We start from the raw sequence: 26797 nt of genomic DNA on the forward strand, positions 1-26797 counted from the left end.
TCAGGTCTTTGACAAGGTCCCACACGGAAGGCTGGTCCAAAAGGGAAGATCCCATGGGATCCAAGGTCAGTTGGTAAATTGGCTCCACACGTGGAGGAGGGTTGGTTTTGTGACTGAAAGCTTTTGCCCAGCGGATGTACCACAGGGATCTGTGCAGGAGCCATGCTGTTCATTATGGACATTAATCACTCAGATGTGAAAGCAGACGGTAACATTAGTAGGTTTGCCGATAACATGAAAGGTGAGGGTGTTGTCCACAGTGAGGGGGATGGACTCAGGCTGCAGTCTGATATCGATCAGATGATAAACTGAGCAGAGTAATGGCAGACAGAGTTTACTTCTGGTCACTGTGAGGTAATGCACTGTGGGAAGTCTAATAAATGAATGATATACATCATGAATGGTAGGTCCTCCTGGAGAACTGAGGGACACAGGGACCTTGGTGGGCAAGTCCCTGGATGTCTGAAGGTGTCAGCACAGGTAGACAGGGTGGGGAATACACCTGAACTGGGAGCAGGAGGGGGACCCACATCCTGGTGGGGAACGTTGCTGGAGCTGCTCGAGAGGATTTAAACTTGTCTGGCAGGGCTGTGTGACCCCAAAGAGTCATAAGGCCAGAAAGAAAGTTGAGGCTGGTACAAAGGTTCAACAGAGGAATATAAGTGGACAAGGCAGGCAAGAACATAGCAGACAATTATGGAAAAGTGGTGGATTAAACTGCAGTTATTTCAATACAAAGGGCCAGACAGATAAGGCAGATGAACCCAGAGCATGGATGGGAACATGGGATTGGGATCCCATAGATATTACAGAAACACAGCTGAGGGAGCAACAGGAGCAGCAGCTCAATGTTCCGGAGACAGATGCTACAGGAAGGAGAGAACAGGAGGCAAAACAGGAGGAGAGCTGGTGGGTTTGATTGGGGGGAAACATCCCAGCAGTAACTAGAGGGAGGATTCATGTAGGATCGCCCAGTTAAACGATATTAGTGGAACTGAGAAATAAAAATTGGTCATTAGTTTTCTACGGTCAGACTACAGCGATAGGCAAACGGAGATGAAGGAGCAAATATGTCAGGAGATTTCAGATATCTCTTAGAATAATAGGGTTGTAATGATAGGGGATCTTAACCGTTCCAAACCTGGACTGGGATTGTTACTAAGTTAAGCATTTGGTTAGAAGGAATTTGTTAAGTGTGTTCCGAAAACTCCCAGTCATTATGTAAGTGGCCCAACTGGAGAGTGGGGCTAAACCTGACCTCCCCTTGGGAAACAAGGTCAGGAACGGGACTGAGGTGTTAGTGGGGGAGCACTTTGGAAAGTTACCACAATTGTATTAGTTTGAAAATAGCGATGGAAAAGGACAGGCCTGGTCCACAAGTTAAAGTTATTCAATGGAGCAAGATAGTATTAGACAGGAATTTTTAAAGTAGATCAGGGGAGAGTATTTGCAGATAAAGGGAAATCTGGCAAGTAGGAATATTTTAAAATCGAGATAAAAGGAGCGTTCAGCGCCAGTGTGTTCCTGTTAGTGTGCAGCTGAATGCTGACTGAATTAGGAAACACTGGCTGAGTTGAGGCTGTGGTCAAGAAAAAGGGGGTCACATGTCAGATATAACTGGCTGGCTCAAGGGAATCCCTTCAGGAGCATCAGGGCTGTAGAAATACACTTAGGATAGAAATCAGGAATGTAAAAAGGGGACACGAGATAGCGTTGGCAGAGAAAGTTAAGGAGAATCCAAAGAGACTTTACAAGTGTATTAAGAGCAAAAGAAGAGCTCGGGACAAACCCGGTCTCCTTAATAATCAATGAAGGCAACGATGTGTGAAACTACAAGATCCAAAACAAATATTTCACTTTGGAACTTACTGTGGATAAAGACTGGGGCGCTCAGGGAACTAAACAGTGTTTGGCCTGACCACTATTGGAATACTGTCTGCAATTCTGGTCTCAATGTCATCGGAAGGATGTTGTGGAACATGAATGGGTTCAGAAGAAATGACCAAAGATGTTGCCAGGGTTGGAGGGTTTGTGCTTCAGGGAAAAGCCTGAATAGGCTGGGGCTGTTTTCACTTGAACATGGGAGGCTGAGGAGTGAACCGATAAAAGGTGTTTAAAATCATGATGGTCATCGACAGGGTCAATAGACAAGGTCATTTCCCCAGGCGAGGGAAACTTTTCAAAGGGGTCTAAAGGACAACTGGCTCCCACAGAGTGGATGGAATAAGCTGCCAGAGCAAATAGTGGAGGCTGATAGAAATACATTTAAAAGGCATGTGGATGGGTGTATGAATAGCAAAGGTTCAGAGGGATATTGGCAAAATTGTGGCAAATGTGACGAGAAACGTCATGCAGGAGTTGGTCCGAAGGGCCTGTTTCTGTGCTGTACATCTCTATGACTCAACGTCTTGAAATGAGTCCACATGATAGAAAAGGAGGTGCTGGAGGTTTTAAAACACAAAGGTAGATAAATCCCCAGGACCTGATCAAATGGATCTCAGGACATTGTGGGAAGCTGGTGAAGAAATTGTAGGGCCCCTAACAGAGATATTTGTAACTTAGAGAGCTAGGTGTGATGGGCTGTTAGACTGGAGGGTGGCATTGTGGACAGTGAAGAAGGTTTTCTGGGATTACAAAGGGATCCTGATGAAAGGTGTGAATGGCTGAAAAACTGTCAATGGAGTTCAATCTGAATAAATGCGAGGTAATGCATTTTGTACAACAAACCCGGGTAGGGCTTATACAATTAATGGCAAGACCTTCAGTAGTGTTGTAGAACAGAGGGACCTCAGGGTTCAGCTACATAATTCTTTGAAGTTTGTAACATGGAGAGACAGGATAGTTTAAAAAAAGGTGCTTGCCTCACTTGCTTTCATTGCTCAGTCCTTTGGATATAGGAGTTGGGAAGTCGCATTGAGATTATACAGGCCATTGGTGAGTCCTCTTCTGGAATACTGTGTCCAGTTCTGGTCGCCTAGTTATAGGAAGGATATTATTCAGCTGGAAAGGGTTGGGAGGAGGTTTACTGGGAAGTGGCTGGGTACGAAAGGCTTCAGTATAAAGAAAGGCTGAATAGGTTGGTATTTTTCACTGAAACCTGAATGTTGACAGATGACCTCAAAGAAGTTTATAAAATCATGAGGGGGATAGATAGAGTTAATGGGAGTTGTCTTTTCCCACGGACAGGGGAGTTTCAAGACAAGGCACTACATTTTTAAGTTTAGAGGAGAGACATTTAAAAAAAAAGACTTGAGAGGCACATTGTTACACAGAGGGTGGGTTGTGTGTGAAATGAACTTCCCAAGAACCTGGGGACAATTACAATGTTTAACAGACATTTAGATTAGTACAGAAATAGGAACGGTTTGAAGGGATATGATCCAGAAACAGGCAGGTGGGATGAGATCTGTTTTAGAGTATGGTTAGCGTTAACTGAACAGTGCGGAGTGCGGTATGCCTCCAACTATGATTATAATGTTGTGTCATTAATTAAGAAAGGCTGCAAGAGAAAGCCAGGGAACTTCAGACTGATGATCGAGACATCAGGGTGGGTCTGTTGTTGGAGGTCATTCTGAGAGGTAGGCCATCCATGCATTTGGAAAGATAAGGCCTGATTACGGACAGCCAGCATGGCTTTGTGCATGGGAAAACATGTCCCACAAACTTGACTGGAGTTTGCTCAAGATGTGACCAAAATGATAGACGAAGGGGCCAAGGAATGAAAGATGGAGTTTAATTCAGTTGTTGGATTTAGTTCAGACAAACCAAGGAGGACTAACACGGGTAATGGTTGGGCCCTGAACAGTGTTGTAGAAAAGAGAGAGACCAAGGGGTGCAGTTACATTGTTCCTTTGACTGGCATCACAGGGCGACAGGGTGTTGAAAGCGGCAATTGGCACACTTGTGAGAGCATTGGTGAGAGCATTGAGTACATGAGTTGGAGATATTGGTAACTCTGTCGTCAATATTTTTCCTGGGCAGAGGAGGCCACGGGGTGACCTTATACAAGTTTATGAAACCATGTATGGTCTAAGTAAGGTGAATTGCCAAGGGTAGGTGAGTCCAAAGATAGAGGCATAAACGTGACGTGAGACAGCAAGGATTTAAAGAGGGAGCTGAGGGGCAACATTATCCACAGAGGATGGTGCATAGACGGAATGGACTGCCAGAGGAAATGGTAAAAACAAGTACAATTACAACATGGAAAAGACACTCGGGCAGGTACATGGAGAGGAGAAGGTTTGAAGGGATATGAGCCAAACACAGGCAAACCCGACTCATTCCATTTAGGAAACCTCGGCCGAAGAGTCATACCACACAGAAACAGACCCTATGTCTCCAGTTATTGGAGGAGGAGACTATCGAGACAAGGCATGTTGTAGAGACTGAAGCAAGTTACAGCGATACAGATGGTCATCTGGACTGGAGGTTTCAAATATGTGAAATAATTGGTGAGAGGGGAGGAGATGACAGAGATAGGAACTGTTATAGGAGTTAGAATGATTGAAGACACTGGTCCTCAATACAAGCAATAGATACAATGTTGGAGAGGGAATAGGGAACAGAAAGATCCCAGGCTGCATTACCACCCTCTCGTGGGAGGCCTGCTTTCCCCTCAGTTGTTCTGATGCTCCCTAAGAAAGCACAGGCCTGGACTGATAACTGGGAACTCCCGATGCTGTCTCATTGCAACAAAACTTGCAGCAGGCGTGGTGATTATTACTTTCTGCTCTGTGCACTGGAATGATCTTACCTGGCAGCAGGATTTATTGAAGACTCCCGACCTCCCTGACTTTGTCTTTCTGGCTGACCAACCATCATCCCAACCAGCAGTTGGCAAGTCTATTGAGTCTGGAACTTCATGAGTACCTGTAGAGGACACAGAAATAGGCAGAATGGGCAATTAGACGAATGCTTTGAGGGTTACACATATAGAATGGCACTGAGCCCACAGAGATCTGGAAAATCCTGACCTGTGTTGCCTCATCTCTCTGGAATGGAGAATTCTGTTGGCTCATGATCTGGAGTAGCTTCAAAAGTGAGAGACGCTGACAGAGGCAGCAATTAGACCCACACAGTGAGGGATACCACATGGAAAGTTACCGAGTCACATCATCAGAATGCCGGGTCAAACAATTGTGCTGGAAGAAAGAGTTTTGATTCATGTTGCACTGGGATATACAAACTGTGAGCAGGCGAAGTGATGGCCTAGAGGCATTATTGTATGACAATTTATCCAGAAACTCAGCAAGTGTTCTCTGGACACAGGTTCAAATCCCACCATTGCAAATGATTGAATGTGAAGTAAATGCTTCAAAAACAATGTAATTAAAAACGTGTAAATGAGTATTAAACAATTGCTGATGTTAAGAAAAATCCATCGAGTGCATTCCTGTCTTTAGTGAAGTAATCTAAGATGGGACTGGGATATCACAGGTATTACAGAAACAACAGCTGAGGGAGGGACAGGACAGGCAGCTCAATGTTCCAGGGGACAGATGCTGCAGGAAGGACAGAAGGGGAGCTGAGAGAGGAGGAGAGCTGCTGGTTCTGATGGGGTGAAACATCACAGCAGGACTGAGAGAGGATATTCCTGCAGGATCGCCCAGTGAAGCTGTGTTCGTGGAATTAATCAAGAACAATGGGTCTTCCCTTTCCTCTGATTGTTCTACAGACCCCGAGAGCCCCGCCCTCCTGCACCTTGACCTTCTCAAGATGGCGGCCCTCAGGACCGCGCTCCCTCTTCCCTCAAACAAATGGCGGCCGTGACCCTGGGCCGCTTCCCTGATCAGAGACCGCCACCTCCTTACCCGGGCCTGGAGGCACTTTTTAGAGTTATTTTTAACCTGTATCCAGGAAATTGTGAATTCTCTTCGCTCCTTTTTCCCAGCGAGGCTCCCTCACACCGGCTCTTAGCGCGACTCTCTGAAGCTGATCGCAGCCGCTGCCGGAGAAAGCCGCTCCATGTCTCTCTCTCGGTGTCCTGATCAATGTGACACTGCGCATGCTCCACATAGAAACCAAACCGCGCGTGCGTCTGAGATTATCGGTGAGTTTACAGAGAATATTCATATCAGCACAGGATCATGGGTAAAATATTAGTCATTAACAGTTGCTCTGTCGAGTTACAGTCATTGAGATCATTAGTATACAAATAGATTGTTCGGTCCAATTTAACCATACTAGCCAGGTATGTAAATTACTAATCGTTCTGGGAGTTTGAAAATAAATTTCTTACTCGCATTGTGTAAACCGACCTGTGAATTATTCACGCCGACCTGTGAATTATTCTCAGCTCGTCCCCCTAAACTTTTGCAAAATCACCCATGTGTTTATCCAAGGATTGTTTAAATCTCCCTAATGTACGTTATCAGATTTACATCTCAACTATTTTGTAAAAATCTCACATTGATTCATGAGAAAGGTTGAATGCTCCACTATGTAGTGAGAATGATCAATCCTGCAAAATAGTTTGCTTTCTGACCAATCCTGAAGCGTTCACTCCCGAGAATGCTTTGGCCCCGCTCCTAACTCACTCTGGTTAGCCGACCGGCTGCTGCTCGGTCCTCCTGTTCCGCCCCTTCCTCCCAATTGCGGAGTTGATTCAGGCGCGACTCAGTCGGCTAAGGGACAGGGGAGGTTAGAGTCGATGCCTTGTGATGTGGTGAAAATATCCTGAATCTTGGATCGAGAGGGCTGAGTTCATTTCACAGCTTGTGCAGGTGTGTATAATAACAACTTGATTAAGAAAAAACAAGGGAAGGCAGGAACAGAGTAAAAACAATAGAACATGCAAACAATGTGGTGGGGCTCTCAATGCTCTGGTGATTTCAGTCTTTACCATGTGTTTCAGGGCCCCAGTGCATCTCAGTACAGACTGTGCCACTCCTCCTTCTGTACAACCAGATACCACGATTGTGGGGCAAAGTGATGTGGTCGGGTACAGATTCTGGATTAGAGGTGCTGGAAGAGCACCGCAGTTCAGGCAGCATCCGAGGAGCAGTAAAATCGACGTTTCGGGCAAAAGCCCTTCATCAGGTATAAAGGCAGAGAGCCTGAAGCATGGAGAGATAAGCTAGAGGAATATTGAACACAATATTCCAAGTGTGACTGCACCAGTGTTTTGTAGAGTTGCAGTATGGTATATCAACTTCGGAACTCAATCCCTCCACGAATGAAACCTAACACACCGTTTGCCTTCTTAACAGCACTATCAACCTGGGTGGCAACTTTCAGGGATCTATGTACATGGACTCAAAGATCCCTCTGCACACCACACTACCAAGAATCTTTCCATTGACCCAGTATTCAGCCTTCCTGTTATTCTTCTCAAAGTGCATCACCTCACATTTAGTTGCATTGAACTCTATTTGCCACCTCTCAGCCCAATTCTGCAGTTTATCCATGTCCCCTTGCAACCTGTAACATTCTTCCACACTGTCCACTACTACACTGACTTTAGTGGCATCTGCAAATTTCCTAATCCATTCACCTCTCCCTGCAGTGGTTCCAAAATAGATCCTGGTGACACGTGACTAGTAACTGGAATCCAGGCTGAATATTTTACATCAACCACCACTCGCTGCCTTCTTTCAGAAAGCAAGTTTCTAATCGAAACTGCTAAATCACCCTCAATTCTATGGCTCTGCATTTTTTCCAACAGCCTACCATGTGGAACCTTGTCAAAGGCTTTACTTTTGTCCATGTATACCATGTCAAATGCCCTACCCTCATCTACATGCTTGGTGACCTTCTCAAAAAACTCAATGAGGTTTGTGAGACATGACCTGCCCTTGACAAAGCCAAGTTGACTATCTGAAATCAAATTGATGTTTGCCAGATGATTATAAATCTTATCTCTTATAATCCTTTCCTAAACATTTCCTACAAAAGAAGTAAGGCTCTCTACTACCCTTCTTGAACAAGGGCACAACATTTGCAATCTTCCAGTGCTCTGGTACCAAATCTGCAGACAATGGCAACTCAAATATCCAAGCCAAAGGCTATGCTACCTTCTCCCTAGCTTCCCAGAGAATCCTCGGATAAATCCCATCCAGCCCAGGGGACTTGTCTATTTTCACTCCTTCCATCATTGATAACACGTGTTCGTAACTAACCTTGATAATTTCTAGTCTAATATCTCATACTTCATTCTCCTCCTCCAAAATATTCTCCTTTTCCTGAGTGAAAACTGATGAGAAATGTTCATTTAGCATCTCTCCAATCTCCACAGGGTCAACACTCATCTTCCCATTCTGTCTGTGATTGGCCCTATTCCTACCCTAATCATCTTTTTATTCCTCACATACCTATACAAAGCTTTAGGGTTCTCTTTTATTCTATTTGTTAAAGACTGCTCGTGTCCTCTCTTTGCTCTTTTTAACTCTCTCTTTAAATCCTTCTTAGCTGATCTTAATTCTCCATCGCCTCATCTGAACCATCTTGCCTCATCAACATCTTAGCCTTCTTCTTCTTCGTAACAAGAGATGCAGTTTCCACAGTAAACCAAGGTTCCTTTACCTTATCACTTCCGCCTGCCTGACAGGGACATACCTATCAAGGACACACAATACCTTAAATCAGCTCCACATTTCCATTGTCTGCATACCCTGCATTTTGCTTCCCCATTCTGTGCATCTAATTCTTGCCTAATACCATTATAATTGCCCTTGCCCCATCAATAACTCTTCACCTGTGGCATGTACTTATTCCTTTCCCTTGCTAAACTAAACTTAACTCAATTATGGTCACATTCCAAAGTGCTCACCTACAACTAAATCAAACTCCTAGTCTGGTTCATTACCAAGGACCACATCCAATGTGGCCGCCCCTCTTGTCGGCCCTTCAACATACTGTGTCAGGAAACCCTCCTGTACACATTGGATAAAACTGATCCATCCAATCTATTAGTTATAGCATTTCCAGTCAATTTTGGGGAAGTTAAAGTCCCCCATAATGACCACCCTGTTACTTTCACTCCTATCCAGAATAATTTTGCTAATCCTCTCTTCCACCTCCCTGGAACTCTGTGGAGGCCTATAAAAAAAACTCCAAGGAGTGTGACCTCTCCTCTTCTGTTTCTAACCTCAGCGCACACTACCTCAGGCGACTAGTCCTCATCAAAAGTTCTCTCAGCCACCGTTATACTCTCCTCGACTAATGTGACATGCATGGACCCATTGCAGAGCTTCAAACTCCATGAGGCAGCCATACTCTGTGACAGAGAGACTCAATCTGGAACCTCCTCTGTCCTTAAGACCTTATGCACTGCCTGTGCTCCTCCATTTCCCCTTTGCATGTTCCCTTTCCAAACCACCCCACCTGCATCACTCCACGAATGGTGCTGTCAAGGGCAGAAGTCTGTGGAATACCCTCCCTAACCTTCTCTATCCTCCTTTAAGATGTATTTTAAAATCATTCTCTTTAATCAACGTTTTGATCATCCAGGAAGCACCTTAGGAGATTTGCCATTGTAAAAGATTCCATACAATGCAAGTAGTTGTTGTTATTGCTGTACAGTAGGAGAAACAGGAATGATGCATTCAAAATTCCAACAAGAAAGTCACTGACAGGTGTAGTGTGCAGGCCACCAAATAATAACATCACATTGGGATGGGCAATAAACAAAGAAATAACTATTGCCTGTAAAAATGGTATGGCTATTATCATGGGTGATTTTAATCTACATGTAGGTTGATCAAACCAGCTCAGTCAAGGTAGCCTTGAGTTTATTAAGTGTATCCATGATAGTTTTCTTGAACAGTATGAAATGGAACTGACAAGGGAGCAATCTATCCAGCATCTGGCCCTGTGCAATGAGACAGGAATAATTAATGACCTCAGAGTTAGGGATCCTCTTGAAAGAAGTGATCACTGTATGGTTGAATTTAGAATACATATGGAGAGTGTGAAGATAAAATCTCATACCTGGGTCCTGTGCTTCAACACAGGAAACGACACTAGAATGAGGGAGAACCTGGATAAAGTAGACTGGAAACAAAGATTTTATGGTGGGACAGTTGATGAGCAGTGGAAGATTTTCAGAGGTACTTTACAAAGTGCTCAGCAATGATATATTTCAGTGAAAAGGAAGGACTGTAAGAAAAGGCATACTCTGTGATGGGTATCTACGGAAAGCAATCAAATTGAAAGAGAAGGCATGCAAAGTGGCCAATAACAGCCTGAAACTAGAACTGGGAAAACTATAAAGGTCAACAGAAAGCCACAGAAGAGTTATAAAGAAAAGTAAGATAGAACATGAGAAAAAAATCTAGCACAGACTATAAAGACAGAAAACAAAATTTCATATTGAATGAGAAAATAGTGGCTAAAGTAAATGTTGGTCCTTTGGAAAATGAGAAGGAACATTTAATTATGGGATATCACAGTGGAGGAAACTGATATCTTGCCAATAATTAGCAAAGAGACAAAGATAGGTGAGGATTTGGAAACCATCATTATTACAGAACAGCGAGTGTTGGACTGTTGGAGTTAATTGACCTAATGACAGAAAAGTCTTCTGAGCCTGATGGAATGCATCCCAGGGTACTAAAGGAGATGCCAGGAGAAATAGAAAATGCACTGGCAGTAATTTTCCAAAATTCACTGGACTCTGTGGCAGTCCCAGCAGATTGGAAAGCAGCAAAACTGATGCCACGTTTTTAAAAAGGAGGTGGACAAAAGGTGGGGAATTATACACAAGTTAGCTTATTCTCTGTAGTGGGAAAGATGCTTGGGTCTATTGTCAAGGAAGAAATAGCAGGGAATCTTAATAGAAATTGTCCCATTGGACAACAGAGCATGGGTTCATGTAGGGCAGGTCATGCTTCACAAACCTTTTGGAATTCTATGAAGACATTTCGAGCAAGGTGGACAACAAGGACCCAGTGGATGTGGTGTACCCGGATTTCCAAAAGGCCTTCAACAAGGTGCTGTGCAAGAGGCTGTTGCATAATATAAAGGTGCATGGCATTAGGAGTAGAGTATTATCATGGATAGAAGATTGGTTGACTAACAGGAAGCAAAGTGTGGGGATAAATGAGTACTATTCCGGCTGGCAATCAGTGACTGATAGTGTGCCTCAGGGATCAGTGTTGGGACTGTGATTATTTAGAATTGATACAGATGATTTGGAGTTGGCGACCACATGTAGGGTGTCAAAGTTTGCATATGACACTAAGATGAGTAGCAGAACAAAGTGTGCGGAGAACTGGGAAACTTTGCAGAGGAACATTAATACATTGAGTGAGTGGGCAATGGTCTGGCATTTGGAATATAATGTTCATAAATGTAAAGTCCTACTGTTTGGTTGGAGTAACATTAAAAAAGAGATTATTACTTGAATTTTAAAAAGTTGCATCATTTGCTATGCAGGGGCACCTGAGTAACCTTCTGCATGAAGGTTGGTCACCAGGTACAACAATCAACTCAGAAAGCAAATGGAATGTTGGCCTTCATTGCTGAAGGGATCGTGTTTAAAAGCAGAGGTTATGTTCCAGCTGTATTGGGTGCTGGTGAGGCCACACCTGGAGTACTGCATGCAGTTTCTGTCTCCTTACTAGCTCAAGGATGTACTGGCACTAGAGGGGGTGCAGAGGAGGTTAACTAGGTTGATTCCGGAGTTGAGGGGGTTGGCTTAACAGAGACTGAGTAGATTGGGATTATATTGATTGGAATTCAGAAGAATGGGAAACATATAAAATAATGAATGGAATGGATAAAACAGAAGTAGAGAGAATGTTCCCACTGGCAGGTGAAGCTAGGACAAGAGGGCATCACCATAAGCCTAGAGGCAGCAAATTTAGGACTGAATTGAGAAGAACTTCTTGACCTCTGTGGAATTCATTGCCAAGGAAATTGTTGATGCTAGTTCAGTAAACGTTTTTAAAGCTAAGGTAGCTTTTTTTAAAAAAAAGAATTACTTAATTAATTAAGGGATATGGTGAGAACGTTAGTAAATGGTTCTGCGTCCACAAAATGATCAGCCATGATCTTAATGAATGGCAGAGCAAGCTCAAAGGGCAGGACGGCCTTCTCCTGTTCCTAGTTCTTTTGTTGTTATATTTTGCATTCCTCCCACACTCTTGACTTTCAGGTGCTGGTGTTCGATTAGGATGGACAAAATTAAAATTCACAGAACACCAGGTTATAGTCCAACAGGTTTATTTGGAAGGACTAGCTTTGCAGCTTCTTCATCAGGTGGTTGTGTGATTTTTAACTTTGTGTCTCACTCTTGTAACTGATAAACAGCAACAAAAGCCACAAAGCAGTGCGCATGCTCCAGGCAACAATGGGCCCCTGGTAGTTGATGTCAGCGGAAGACCAATGGAAAGGCAGGGTCAGAGCTGGAGGACCTGGCGGGGCATTTGGTCCTCCGACCAATCAAAGTAAAAGAAGGACGGGACGAGACTATACCACGTGATCATCCTTGCGGTGGGCGCGGATGTGCGGGACATGTGGATGGAGAGCTGTTGGTAAGGAAAGAAATAAACAGCAGGAAGTGGGAGGGAAATGGTATTGGTATGGGCTGAGAGGCTTTACAAACATTTGGTGCACATCGGAAAATACAAATTTGAAACATACAGTCCCGTTTTTGCAGTAAACTGGAAAATAACCTCATTGTGTGATCGCTGCCATCTTTATTCGGGGCAAAGATTCACTGGACACGTGCGCAGCCGCCAGCTTTGTTGGGGGCAAAGTTCAGAGGGATGTATGTGCAGCCCTCCCTGGTAGAGATTCAGAGGGCAGGATTTACCCAGAGCACATTCAAACCCAGAGAAATTGATGTTTTGTTTTCTTGGATTTGTTTCTTCATCCATTTAAATGATTTGGATGTGAATAGAGCCGGTACTGTTCATAAGTTTGCAGATGACACCAAAATTGGAGGTATTGTGGACAGTGATAAAAGTTATCTCAGAATACAATGGGATATTGATCATATGGGCCAATGGGCTGCGGAGTGGCAGATAGGGTTTAATTTAGATAAATGTGAGGGGCTGCATTTTAGAAAAGCAAATCAGAGCAGGACTCACACTGAATTGTAAGGTCTTGGAGAGTCTTGCTGAACAAAGAGACCTTGGAATGCAGGTTCATAGTTCCTTGAAAGTAGAGTCACAGGTAGATAGGACAGTGAAGAAATTGTTTGCGATTCTTCCCTTCGTTGGTCAGAGCATTGAGTGAAGGAGCTGTACAGGACATTGGTTAGGCCACTTTTGGAATATTGTGTGGAATTCTGGTCTCCCTCTTATCAGAAAGAGGCACTGAAACATGGAAGGTTTGAGAATTGATTTTTTAAGGATGTTGCCAGGGTTGGAGGATTTGAGTTGCAGGGAGAGGCATAATAGGCTGGGGCCATTTTCCCTGGAGTGTCATAGGCTGAGGTGTGATGTTGAAGAGGTTTATAAAATCGTGAGGGGCATGGATAGCGTAAATAGACAAGGTGTTTACCCTGGGGTGGTGGAACCCAGAACGAGAGGATATAGGTTTAGGGTGAGAGGGGAAAATTCAAAAGGAGCCTAAAGGTCAACCAAAATTGTAACATTTAAAAGGCATTTGAATAGGAAGGGTTCAGAGGGATGTCAGTCAAGTGCTGGCAAATGGGAATAGTTTAGGTTAGAATATCTGGTTTGCATAGATGGCTTGGACTGAAGAGTCTGTTTTTGTGCTAGACAGCTCTGACTGTGGGATCATAAAAGTGAACACTGCTCTGATTCACCTCTGGGCTCCTTGATGTCCACTTGTTCGTTATCCAGCTTCCTCAGTCTCACATGAGTGTATTTTTGCCACGTTTAGTATTTTACTACGACGTTCACAGACCTTTTTGTAAATGGATTGTCCACTGCTGCCCGACTCCTGACCGTATGCTGCTCCATTATCAGGTTTTTTTTTTACACAATATCTTTGACAGTCAAGAATTCTTGTTTTCCAATAGTGAGTGGATTTTTCTTCCATTTCTGACAGTCAAATTCTGCACCATTTTCAATCCATATAATTCATATTGCACTCCCTGAAACATCATGTGTATTTTCTCCTTCCACAGATACCAGTGATCATTGCCAAAGCCCTGTTGCCTGTGGAGAGGGTGATGTTTGACTTCCTTGTACAGCTGCAGTTTGAATGGTGAAGGTGCTCCCACAATGTGGTTGGGCAAGAGACATTACAGATTATTCACTCAGCGATAGTGAAAAGTAGAAGATATCTGCACAACTCAACATGTTTTTAATTTCACAAAAATATTGAGAACTTTTGACATAAGGCCACAGCTGGAGAATATTATGTCCAGTGACCAAAACCATTGCCAAATAAGCAATTTTTCTGGAATGCCTTAAAGGAAGAAAGCAGATCTTAGAGGGTGGGAATTCCAGACCACGTTGCCTTGGAATCTTTCAAAACAGTCACACAGCTGAACTCAAAAATAAACACATCATTGGGAGTCTAAACTAAGTTATTGAGATATGAAAGGGTGTGTGGTGCAGGAAGATAGGAATGATTACAGCCTGGAATTAAATCAAGGGTGTGAAAGTAAATTGTTGTTGCTTATAAATGGGAGCCTTTTGATGGATCAGCAAGTTCTGGTACAAGTGAGTACTTGGGCGGTAGAGTTTTCAATATTCTGGAGATTATAGGGAGGGTGATTGTGGGATGCTGGCCAGGAGTGGGTTTAGATAATGAAATCTAGTGTTAACAAAATGAATGAATGAGAGTTTCAGTAAATGAGCTGAGACTGTGGTGAGGTCCGGTGATATCACTGAAGTCGAAATAGTGGTCATGGAGTGGGACTGGACTATCACCCTCACCTCCCCTTTGGAATTCAGCTGTTTGTCAGTTTGTGAATCCAGTCTGTAACAGGATCAGGAACTGAGTGGCTCTGGCAGAACCCAAACTGGGTGTCACAGAAGGTTATTGCTGAGCAGCTGCTTGACAGCACTGTTGATGACACCTTCCATCACTTCACTGCTGAGTGAATGTCAACTGATGGAGGGAAATTGGATGCGTTGGCTCTGTCCTGCGTTTTTGTGTTGAACATCCCTGGGAATGTTCCACAATGTCAGTAGGTGCCAGTGCTGGACTTGTCTTGGTGGGCAGCAATTTCTGGAGCACAGCCATCAGTATTATTGCCACAATTTTGGTAGGGCTGACTGCCTTTACACTACTTCTCCATTTCTTGATCTGATTTGAAATAAGTTTTCAACCAAGTTGATTCACGTCTCTGATGTCAGGGACCAATGTAGAAGACTCATCCACTTGGCACTGCTGGCTGAAGATTGCTGCAAATGCTGTTTTCTTGTCTGTTGCATGGATGTGTGAGACCCCTCCATCTGTAAGGGTGGGGATATCTGTGATGCTTCCTGCAGTGAGTTGTTTAATTGTCCATCACCATTCCTGACTAGGTGTGGCAGAACTGCAGAGCTCCGATCTGATCCATGAGTTGTTGGATCACATAGTTCTATTTGGTGTTGCTTACGCTGTTTGGCATGCAGGTTGGGTAGCTTCACCAGGTTGGCACCACATTTTTAGTTATGCCTGGTATTGCTCCTGGCATGCCCTGCGGAACTCTCCATTGAACTAGGGTTGATCCCCTGCCTTGATGTTAATGGTTGAGTGGGGAATATACCAGGCCATGAGATTTCAGATTGGGCTGGAATACAGTTCTGCTGCTGTTGTTGGCCCACAGTGAGACAGAAGGGTCAAGAGGGCTGATTGTGTGGTTGTATTTTCCAGTGCATTGGTAGATGTAATGTGATCCATCCAGTTTCATTCCTTTGTTGAGACTGTGCAGTGATTAATACAATGAGTGATTTGATGGGCCACTGTCAGGAATGCAACTTTAAAAAAAAGGTTTTGTGATTTACACATGAAAAAAGTGAAACTATCATGGTATTCGAACAGATGAAAGACTCAACAGATAATCAAGGTATTTTTCAATTGATAATTTCAGTTACATCACACTAAATCTTTGCTATAAATTCTGTGCCTTAGAATTGTGCCCTCCACAATCACCTGATGAAGGAGCGGTGCTCCGAAAGCTAGTGTGCTTCCAATTAAACCTGTTGGACTATAACCTGGTATTGTGTGATTATTAACTGAGAATATGACCGCACTACTAACAGGGCTGCATGTAAACAGGCTCAGTCCAGTTAATCAATATATTCGGAAGGATTTCCTCCAAGATTGATGACGCAATATTCGCCAAAACCGTCAACTTCAACACGCAATGTTGCTCTTAACAAAAACTTCAGGCTGACACAAAGCTCCCCACCCCACTGCAATGTGGTAACTGGGCCCGGCTTAGGAATTGCAACTGGGACATTTGTGGACTGTGATCTCAAAGGAAGGGAGCAAACACAATTCTGACAGATTAGTTCTCAAAGATGAGTAGCAAGTTTGAGACAAGGCAGGTGGTATGCCGCCTTGCACTTAGCTTAATTGTATTTCTTATTTACAGTTGTGTTTTGCAAAGTATAAAGAACTATGTGTTTGTTTTCCATGGTTGGAGAGTTTTATCCAAGTTGATCGCAGTTGCTGCCTCTCGCTCCCCAAGTCAAATCATAGATCTATAACAAAACAATAAACTGCAGGTGCTGGAGATCTGAATCCCAGAAACAAAGTGCTGGAGAAACTCAGCAGTTCTGAGGGCATCGGTGAAGAGAAAAATAATGTTACATTTCAATTTCAGTGACTCTTCGTCTGAACGGACAAATGGTCATGAGACTTGGAGCTTCCAATGTTTTATTCCCCTCAGAGATGCTGCTGGAGCTGCAGTTCTCCAGCACTGTGCTTTCTCTAGTGAACTTTATTTACAAAACCGATCAGAAAAATACTAATCTCCAAAAGTGAAAGGTTCATTGCAAACGTGAGCATAGTTTCCACACTTGAGTTACACAAGTACGTCTCGGTTTAAAAACAAGATTTAACTCTCAATAATATTCCATCTCAAAATTAGCCAAGTTACACCAGTAATAAAGCTCCTCCACCCAATGATGCACTTCAGCACAACATCCTGCAGTGTTACACACAGCCACCTTTACCAAAGAATGATCACATGTCACAAAATTGAAGGACAAGAGCATGTCTCTTTAAAGGAACTGAAGTCAAACTCAGTTTTTGGAAGGATTTTTATTAAACCTGATTGAACATTTAAATCTCAGAGCATAATCTTTGCTTTTTTAAACAAAGTGTGTGGGAAACATCCCACATCTTGCTAAAGGTTCAGTTCAGTCTGATACATAGAGCCAAAGGTCAAGCAAACATCACACTTTCCATTCACTTCTACAAAGGGCTGACACCACATTTCTTCAGGATTTAAAGTATTTTACAAATTGTTTGTAAAATCATTTGTCACGTTAAAGAACTGAACAATAAATGTCATTGTATGCAATAAGGGTGAAGCCTGTGAGAGCAGATTTAGCTTTGGAGGGCAGTTTATGTGCTTTCTAAATTCTGGGAGCACTTTGGGAGACTGCTCCCAGATGGTGAGAGTGAGCATATCTGGAATGCACTGTTTCGATTTTGGAATCCTTGGGAGAGAATCTGTGGTTTCACTAATACTTGGCTTGTGTTGTTGGTGTACAGTAAGCAATTCATAAAGTTACTTATGTATTGTTGTTGACGACCTGAATGGTATTCAAATCTGCCAGGTTGCCTTCAATAGTGTGAATGCATCTATTGTAAATATTTGGAATATTCCAGAATTGCCCAGTGCTTGGCAAATTCAGGGGGGACAAAAAAATCACATTGAGTAATTTGAAATTAAGAATCCAAGAGGATGTAACCACTGAAGTATTCAATTCAAATAGTTAAATGGAGTGCTCACATTTAAAATACCTGTTATCCATAGGAATGGATGGACTGACAGAATTGGGACCAAATTCCTGGCTGGGGAGTGTGAAATGTGCTTTGATAAAGTCACCTGCATTTACCAACAATAATTTGGCAAGCTCGGAAATTTAAAAAACAATTCGAGCTTCATTGCTGCTCCAGTCGGGTCACAAGCTCTGTGAAAAAATAACAATGTTCAGGTTTATTGCATACACTCTGAAACACGTGTTCCTTCTGCAGATCCTGCAAGTTTCCCCAATGAGCATAGTCCATCGAAATGATGTTGCTAACTTTGGCCAACTCATTTCTTTCCGAGCCTCTATAACCTGAAGACTGACCAGAAGCAATTACTCCACATATGTGGGAACATTACCGACGAGGATTTTTTTCTTTCAGAATTGACTTCCATATAGTCAAAGTCCAGAAAAAATAAAAAGCTTGTTACCTTTTATAGAGGAATGATTCAGTGGGAGTAAAACGCTAACCTTTTCTTGCTTAATAATCAAGCTACCTAAATTTTAAAAATGAACACTTCTTAATAGTTCGCAAGATCCTAATGAAATATTTTATGTGAAACAAATCACATGAAACATAGTTATTCAGATAACAAAACAAGTTTGTTCATTGAAGAACCCAGAGGAAAAGGTCATGAAACAATGTGAGTTTGATATACCTTGTTAGAAACGAAAATCGCTTCTTAATAATCGCTCGAGACAAATTCAGGAAAACAAAGGTTTATTTACAAGTCTGCAGAGTTGGGCACCCTTCTGAGAAAAAGGCACGCCGAGGCTTACAAAGTTTCTCATTATATACAGCACAAGTCCCTCCCCTCCTTGGCTCTAACGAGCCACGAGGTTCACATTGTTAAACCATCATTATTCTCCATTTTGCACCCTTATCACAAAGTCTGCAACAAATGTCTCCAGAGTTGTTGTTTTTTTTACCTGTAGTCTTATCAGTCAAAGACTTATTCTTCTCTGTCTGTGCTAGCGGTCTTATCAATCTGTAGCAGATGTCTCTCGAGTTGTTTTTCTATCCTGCAGTCTTATCAGTCAAGGACTCATTCTTCCCTGTCTGTGTTAATGGTTTCATCAATCAAGGACTTGTTTTTACTCTGCTCACAAAATGTCAGCATTTGCACATTTTAAATTATCCTACTTTTGAGTATACAAAATGTTTTAGAAAAGAAGCAAAAGCCTTGTCTTTTATTATATAGCAGCCTGTTGGGTCAGGCACATCTTAATTGTTTGAACCGAAATTGCCTCTCACAATTCCACCCTTTCTCTTTTTAAGATAAGCCTCCCCTCCTCAAGGGCCCGGGAAATCCTTGGTCTTTCGCAGCAACAGCACCTTAAGTTCCTGCGTCCAATGTTGTGGAACCGCCACTGCCTGGAGTTGGGAAATATTTTTCTGAATTAAAAACTGAATACAGGGGGTTAGGCAGGGTAATATGAGGAGAAGCATCACGCCCCCCCCCCAACCACCAGCAACGCCGTGCGCCACCAACTACCACCCAGGAGACCATCCCACCATCCGATGCCACTAAGAGGACACCAAGATTGTACTGGCACATGGGCCAATTTCCGAATTTCATCGGAAATTTTCAAAACCGCTTTACCATTATCGTCAATTTCTAGACAGCAGTTAGTCAGGTTAAATTTCCCGCACACACCCCCCTCCGAGGCCAACAGATAATCCAAGGCAAGTCGGTTTTGATATATAGCAGCCCTCATCTGATCCTGCTGCTTAGCCAGCAGCTCCAGGGCCAGGGCAGTCCAGTTAGTAATAACCTCTACGACTGCTTGGAGCCTGATAATTCGATTTAACATATAGATAGGAGTACGGTATCCCCATGATCCGTCCTGTGCCCATGTAGCTGGCCCGTAGTATTCAATAATCCGGGCCGGTGGCCACTCATCCCCCCAATCACCGACTTGGATATCCCTTGGCGACCTACGGAGGGAGTCAAAGAGTTTAATTCCCAAATCGTCGCCTTCCTCCCAGGGTAATAGGAAGAACGCAGGTCGTATTAGACCCAGGAAGCATACCCCAGCCCATCCCATGGGCAGTTTGGAGTATGCCTGATTACCGCATATCCAAAATAGGCCATCTGGAGCAGGCCCTCCCTGCCTGACAACGTCATCCCACAGCTCCTTTACCCCAGGGACGCCCTCATAAGGACCAGGACCACTGCAATTCCAGTAATCAGCCCCCAGCTCGTCAGAGGAGGAATCAATACGTAATGGAACGCAATTTCCATGACCTCGGTTTGCAATGTACCAAGTAATATCCTCAGGCCACCATACTCGCGTGGTCGCGTCCAATACATTCTGACAGGGACTAATCCCTACCTCCACGGTCCCCTTGCCTTCAACACAGAACTGGCCCTCAGGGCTGTTTGTCAGTCTCCACCCCTGGCTTTTCCTTTCATTGACATGAGTCCAAGTGGTTTGCAGCAATTCCCATATGTCTAAGCTTTGACCAGTCCACGGCCATTGTTCCGACATATGCGGCCCCCCACAAACCCAGCAATTGCTAACATTTAAAACAGTGGCTATTCTAGAGGTGAGATCAATAAACAGGTTTTGTGTAACATCAGGGAGTTCAATCTTTTCTTCTACCTGTTCGTATACAGATGACACTTTAGAGAGCACGACCGTTCCCTGACGGTCTTGCTCTTTCCCCAACCCCCGATCAGTGTTCTGTATCTTGGCCTCCTTGACTCTGTCAACCTGCTCCCTGAGCAATACGGAGGATAGGCCCCACCTCCCTGTTTTGCTAATACACACCCAGCGGTCATTTATAGGGCATCCACGGATTTTGCCACCGTATCCTTTATTATACACCTGATAATAGGGTCTTCCACCCTCCCAACATTCGTGTCGTGCACTCACATCGTAACACCAATCGTCCACATGGGAGTGAGACACAAATGATCCCGAGTAGATTCGAATCCCGAGCCTTACTGTAGTCCGACATTTGTCACATTTCCCCTCGCCCTCCCCCGCATACAGGAGTAAACTGATCAATATCCCCACCAATACAGTCCAAGTAGAGTTCATTATTGCTGTCTTTTCAGTTTTACCACCAACGGCTTGTCCCCTGGCCCGCATGTCCAAGTGCTTTCTTCTTCAGGCGGAACAGGCCCCTTTATCCTTGATGCGTGGACCCACCCTTTTTCTTTCGTCCGAACAGCTGCTTCAGTTGTTAACAGAACCAGGAACGGTCCTTCCCACCGCGGCTGGAGCTTTTCGGCCTTCCAGGTCTTAACAAGTACCCAATCTCCGGGCTCCACCTTATGCAGGAGGAAGTCGAGCGGCGGAGTCTGAGCCAGGAGACCTTTCCTCTGGAGTTCTGCAAAAGAACGGGATAAGGCCAGTAAATAGTTTCTGATAAATACATCTCCCCCTTGTAGAGTGGGACATCCATCAACCTTACTCCAATATGGTAATCCGAACAGCATTTCATAGGGGGACACCCCGACATCCCGGCGAGGTGCCGTACGTATCCTCAATAGGGCAATGGGCAGGCACTTCGGCCAAGGTGACTTAGTTTCTAACACCAGCTTAGTCAATTGGGTCTTGAGCGTGCCATTCATTCTCTCAACCCGACACGAACTCTGAGGATGCCAGGGTGCATGGAATTTCCATTGGATACCCAGGGCAGTACAGATCAAATTGTGTAGCTTAGAAATAAAATGTATCCCACAGTCAGAGTCGATAGATTCCATTATGCGATATCTCGGGATTATGTTCTCTAACAACAGTCGGGCCACGGTTGGTGCATCGTCATTGGCAGTTGGGAAAGCCTCTACCCAGTGAGTGAAATGGTCTACTATTACTAGCAGATATTTCCATCTCTGTACTGGGGGTAATTCTGTAAAGTCGACTTGGATCCTCTGGAATGGCCTAATTGCGAGGGGCTGACCACCGGCTGGCATAGAACGCATGGCTTTCTGGTTAATACGCCGGCAAGTGGGGTATCCGACTACCTCTTGTTGGGTTAATGTGCATATCCCTCTGCATACATAGTCTCTCAGGAACGTGTCACACATGGCTTGCAGCCCCCAGTGGGTCTGATGGTGTAATCGGTGCAGAATACCCCGGGTGATCTGTTTGTTAAGTACTTGTCTCCCATCAGGAACCGTCCACTTCCCGTTAGTATCTAGCCGGGCACCCAATTGATCCATTTTATCAATCTCCCCCTGGTTGAAGACGGGTTGTTTAGCGAGCCCTTCCCTCAACGGTATTAATGTTAAAAATTGGACGGATTTTTCGACCGCTGCCCGCTTGGCTTCCTCATCTGCCAGCCGGTTTCCCACCGCTTCTGGTGTCGACCCCTTCTGGTGACCGGGTACATGGACTACTGCGAGTTCCGTAGGTAATGCCAGGGCCTCCAACGTTAGGCTGATCATTTGTTCGTGAGCCAATTCTTTTCCCCGGGAAGTTATCAATCCTCTCTCTTTCCAGATTTTTCCGAAAGTATGAACGATTCCGTATGCATACTTTGAGTCAGTATATATGGTCCCCACTTTCCCTTCCAACAACTTCAGGGCCCTCTGGAGGGCGTACAACTCACAGGATTGGGCTGACAACTTCCCAGGCAGTCGTCCGGACTCAATCGTCCGTTTTGTTGCGCCATCTACGACAGCATAGCCACTGTACCGGATCCTACTGACGCACCGGGAGGATCCGTCGATGTACAGTTCCTGTCCCTCACCCAGCGGGGCCTCTTGCAGGTCCTCTCGGCTTTTGGTCTGCAGGGCTACAAATTCCACACAATCATGCTCCTGTCCTCCATCTGCAGGACATCCGTACAGAAACTGGGCAGGGTTGCAACTGAGATCTTTTGCAAAAGTAAGATCGTCTCCGGTCATCAAAATTGTCTCATACTTGAGGATACGAGAGTCTGTTAACCAGCGGTGAGCCTTCTGATCCAGTATGGTGCTAACTGAATGTGGGGAGTATACTATGATTCTTCCTCCAAAGGTAAGTTTCCGGGCCTCTTCTACTAACATTGCCGTAGCTGCCATTGCCTGTATACAGGTCGGCCATCCACAGGACACAGGGTCTAACATTTTTGACAAAAATGCAACCGGATGACGCTTCCCTGCACGCAGCTGGGAAAGCACACCCTGGGCAATTCCGCCGGCGCTATTGACATATAACTGGAACGGTTCCTTCAGGGTGGGTAAGGCCAATACCGGAGCTCGGATCAGTTTATTTTTAATAATATTAAATCGCTGCTCCTCTTCATCTGACCAGTCCACCTGTGGTCCTTCTTGTCCGAGTTTGTCGTACAAAAATTTTACTAGAGTGGTGTAACTTTCAATCCATATCTGGCAATACCCCACCAGCCCCAGGAATTGTCTGATCTCCTTCTTGGTCCTGGGTATTGGCATACCTGTAATCCCCAATATTCGTTCCGGCGTGATACGGCGATGCCCCTTACTGACTCGATGGCCCAGATATCTTACCTCTTGCTCCACAAACTGGAGTTTCGTCCTGGAGACACGTAGGCCCTGTTTCCCCAGGAAGTTCAGCAGGGCAACGGTGTCTGCTCGTACTTCCTCCTCTCTTAGTCCTGAGAGTAGGAGATCATCGACATATTGGAGCAATTGATTCCCCGCGTTACACTGAAATCCTCCTAAGATCTGCTCCAGTATTTGTCCAAACAAGTTGAGTGATTCCGTGAATCCCTGCGGCAAGACCGTCCATCTTAACTGTCGCTTTCATCCTGTGAAGGGATTCTCCCATTCAAATGCGAAAAGGTTCCGACTTTCTTCGTCAAGGGGGCAACTCCAGAAGGCATCCTTCAGATCTATTACACTGAACCATTCATGTTCGGGGGGAATTTTACTCATTAACGTGTAGGGATTGGGTACCACCAGGTATCGAGCCTGGACTACTTCATTCAACCCCCGCAAGTCTTGTACCAACCTATACGTCCCATCCGGCTTCCTCACAGGAAGTATTGGAGTATTGAAAGGGGACATACATTCCTCCAGCAGTCCATCTGTGATTAATCTTTCTATCACAGGTTGTAACCCTTCCCGTCCTTCCATAGCAATCGGGTACTGTTTCCTTCTTACCGGGCCTTTTCCTGGTAACATGGTGATTTGGAGAGGTTTGATGTTTAGACCCCCTCTGTTCCCCTCTCGGTACCATACGTCCGGGTCTATTTGTTGATCATCTTCTTCGGTGAGGGTGAACAACCTTACCACCATTTCCCCGTTACTTGGTACCGTTCCAATCCCTAGTTTGACCTGCAAGTCTCTTCCTAACAAATTAAACCCCGCCGATGGCAGTAGAAGGAGGTCTCGTTTAGTAGTTCTGTTTTCATAACCTATTTCCACGTCCTCCACTACTGGGACTTGCAATTTCTGTTCTCCAATTCCAGATACTCCCATAACTGTTCCTCCTGCTCGGGCGCCGGGGGGTATTTGGATTATACTTGATCTTTCGGCTCCCGAGTCCACCATAAATGTGATCTCCGACCGTTGGGGCCCTACTTTCAAGTTTACCAGGGGTTCCTGTCGATAGTCCTTTTGCCCCAAGGGTAGGAACCCCCGACCTCCCTAATCTTCCTCCATCAGGGCGTACGACCGCACCTCCCGCTTGTAGCGGGGGCACTCTCGCTTAAAATGTCCCTTTTCATTACAGTAGTAACATCTGAGTATCCTCCTCGTTTCCCTGTCGCGGTCTCGTGTTCCTCCACTCTTCCTTTGTTCAGGCCATGGTCCTCTTTTCCGCTGCTCTTGCCATGACTCTCCCCTTTCCTGTTGCTGCCACGGCTCTCCCTTTTCCCTTCTTCCAGCTGTCACTTATTGCACAGTCTGCATCATTATCTTTGTCGCCTTCTTTTGCTTCTCATCGTCCCTTCTCACAAACACCTTTTGCGCCTCCCGTAGTAGTTCACTTAGAGGTTTACTATCCCAATCATCCATTTTCTCTAACTTCTTTCGTATGTCCGGCCAGGCTTTTGATACAAACTCTACCCGTATGAGTTATTGTCCCACATCCGTCTCAGGGTCCACCCCAGCGAACTGCTGCAAGTTCTTCCTAATTCTGTCTAGGAAGTCCGTAGGGGTTTCTTCCGGGTTTTGATGATTACCAAAGGCCTTGGTAAAATTGTGCCCCTTCGGGGCTGCCTGCCTTATTCCTTTTATCCAATAATCCCGCATGTCTCTCATGTTGCGCCATCCTTCTTCTGTTTTCTTATCCCACTCGGGGTCGGTGAGGGGAAACTTCTGCTCCCCTCCTTCTCTCCCCTCTCTCTCCCAGATCAAGAGTGCAGCTTGTCGTATCATCTGTCGCTCCTGGCTAGAGAACAATGTTTTCATGATGGAACACATCTCTTCCCACGTGTAAGTATTCGGACCCAGGAACTGATCCAATTGTTCAGCTAGGCCCATGGGGTCCTCCAGTAGACCCGTCATCTCCCTCCTGAAATTCCGTACTTCAGTACTCGTCAAGGGAACGTTCACATATCCCATCCCTCCTTCCTCGCCCCCCCAATGGGCACTTCCCGGAGTGGATTCATTCTTGCAATCGAGACAGGGTTTTGTCTGTGACTCCTTCCAGCTTGAGATCTAGTCTGTACCCCTGAGGCAGCCTGTGATTCCTCCCCATTTTCTTCCCCTTCCCCTGACTCGTCGTCACCCGAAGGAACATTTTGTGGGGCAGACGGGGTCACGTAGGGTGGCGGTAAGTGATCTAAAGGTTCCCATTCTTTCTGCCCTTTCGAGTCTTCATTAGTTACCTTCATTTTGCAAGATATTGTGACCGGTAGCCAACAAAGGGCATAATCACTTTCTTCCAGAATAACATTAGGTTTCGAATTGACATATAAAATGAGAGCTTGCCGGACCCAGTCTTCGTCAGTACCGAATCTAGGCCACCACACTGAGTCGCCCTGAATAGGTTTCTGGGACCACTTTTGACAGTATTTTACCATCTTCCTTCTAGATTTTCCTTTTCTCCTACCCTGATTCCAATTATTTAACATTCTTCCTAACGGACTATCGTCAGGTACCCCGAGGTATGTGTCATTGTCCCTGTTTAAGCCCACCCTTCCCTTATTTGCCTTGGATCCCTTATTTCCCATTGCCGAGCACTTCGTATTTCTTGTATTATCCTGTGATAATCTATCACAATTTAGCCAATTCCCAGACCTTCAGTCCCGTGATCGCCCAGGTTCCTTTGCAGGCACCCCCGGTCTTTGGATTCCTGTGTCCTACGTCTCTGTGACACAGATCACAGGCACCCCGTAGGTACACGTTCCTCCTCAAACACGGTCTCTGCAAAATCCCTCACAGGCGAGCCCCGGTCTCTAGATACCTGAGTCCCACGTCTCTGTAGAAAAATCAACAGGCACCCCGTAGGTCCCCAGGCCTCCGGAAACACGGTCCCCACAAGTTTTTTTCTTACCTGGGTTCGGTGCACCGAAATTACTCGATCGTTAACTGTCCACACTGCCTCGGCCACACCCCTCCTTTGTTTTCCTGAGCCTCCCGGATATCACTCGCTCAAGCCGCGCGGGGCGACAAGCAAGGAATCAGGGACTGCCGAACTCGGCAGGGTGCACCTTCTCCGATATCCTTCCTCAGCTCCCCTCGCGGCCGGAGTGTTGATCGGACGAACCCCCAAGTTTGTTAGAAACGAAAATCGCTTCTTAATAATCGCTCTAGACAAATTCAGGAAAACAAAGGTTTATTTACAAGTCTGCAGAGTTGGGCACCCTTCTGAGAAAAAGGCGCGCCGAGGCTTACAAAGTTTCTTATTATATACAGCACAAGTCCCTCCCCTCCTTGGCTCTAACGAGCCACGAGTTTCACATTCTTCAACCGTCATTATTCTCCATTTTGCACCCTTATCACAAAGTCTGCAACAAATGTCTCCAGAGTTGTTGTTTTTTTTACCCTGTAGTCTTATCAGTCAAAGACTTCTTCTTCTCTGTCTGTGCTAGCGGTCTTATCAAT

General features: G+C 44.9%; 1 protein-coding gene and 1 long non-coding RNA gene across 2 annotated transcripts in view; both read right to left on the reverse strand.

The window, feature by feature from the left end:
• Positions 1 to 5945, reverse strand: part of LOC140470970 (uncharacterized) — a 31267-nt gene extending 25322 nt beyond the window's left edge. Inside the window, exons 1-2 of the long non-coding RNA XR_011956815.1 lie at positions 5847 to 5945; positions 4754 to 4869 (exon numbers count right to left, since the gene is read on the reverse strand). This is a non-coding gene — a long non-coding RNA (uncharacterized lncRNA). The remainder of the gene's footprint in view (positions 1 to 4753; positions 4870 to 5846) is intronic.
• Positions 5946 to 18977: 13032 nt separating this feature from the next.
• LOC140470911 (endogenous retrovirus group 3 member 1 Env polyprotein-like) lies at positions 18978 to 26451 on the reverse strand. Its single transcript, XM_072566851.1, has 2 exons — positions 26247 to 26451; positions 18978 to 21171 (listed from the first exon to the last, which is right to left on the reverse strand). Exon 2 carries the CDS (start codon positions 20928 to 20930, stop codon positions 19281 to 19283), a length of 1650 nt encoding a protein of 549 aa, XP_072422952.1. The 5' UTR covers positions 20931 to 21171; positions 26247 to 26451; the 3' UTR covers positions 18978 to 19280.
• Positions 26452 to 26797: the final 346 nt, after the last annotated feature.

Source organism: Chiloscyllium punctatum, chromosome 52 (assembly GCF_047496795.1).
Source record: "Chiloscyllium punctatum isolate Juve2018m chromosome 52, sChiPun1.3, whole genome shotgun sequence".
Taxonomy (NCBI): Eukaryota; Metazoa; Chordata; class Chondrichthyes; order Orectolobiformes; family Hemiscylliidae; genus Chiloscyllium; species Chiloscyllium punctatum.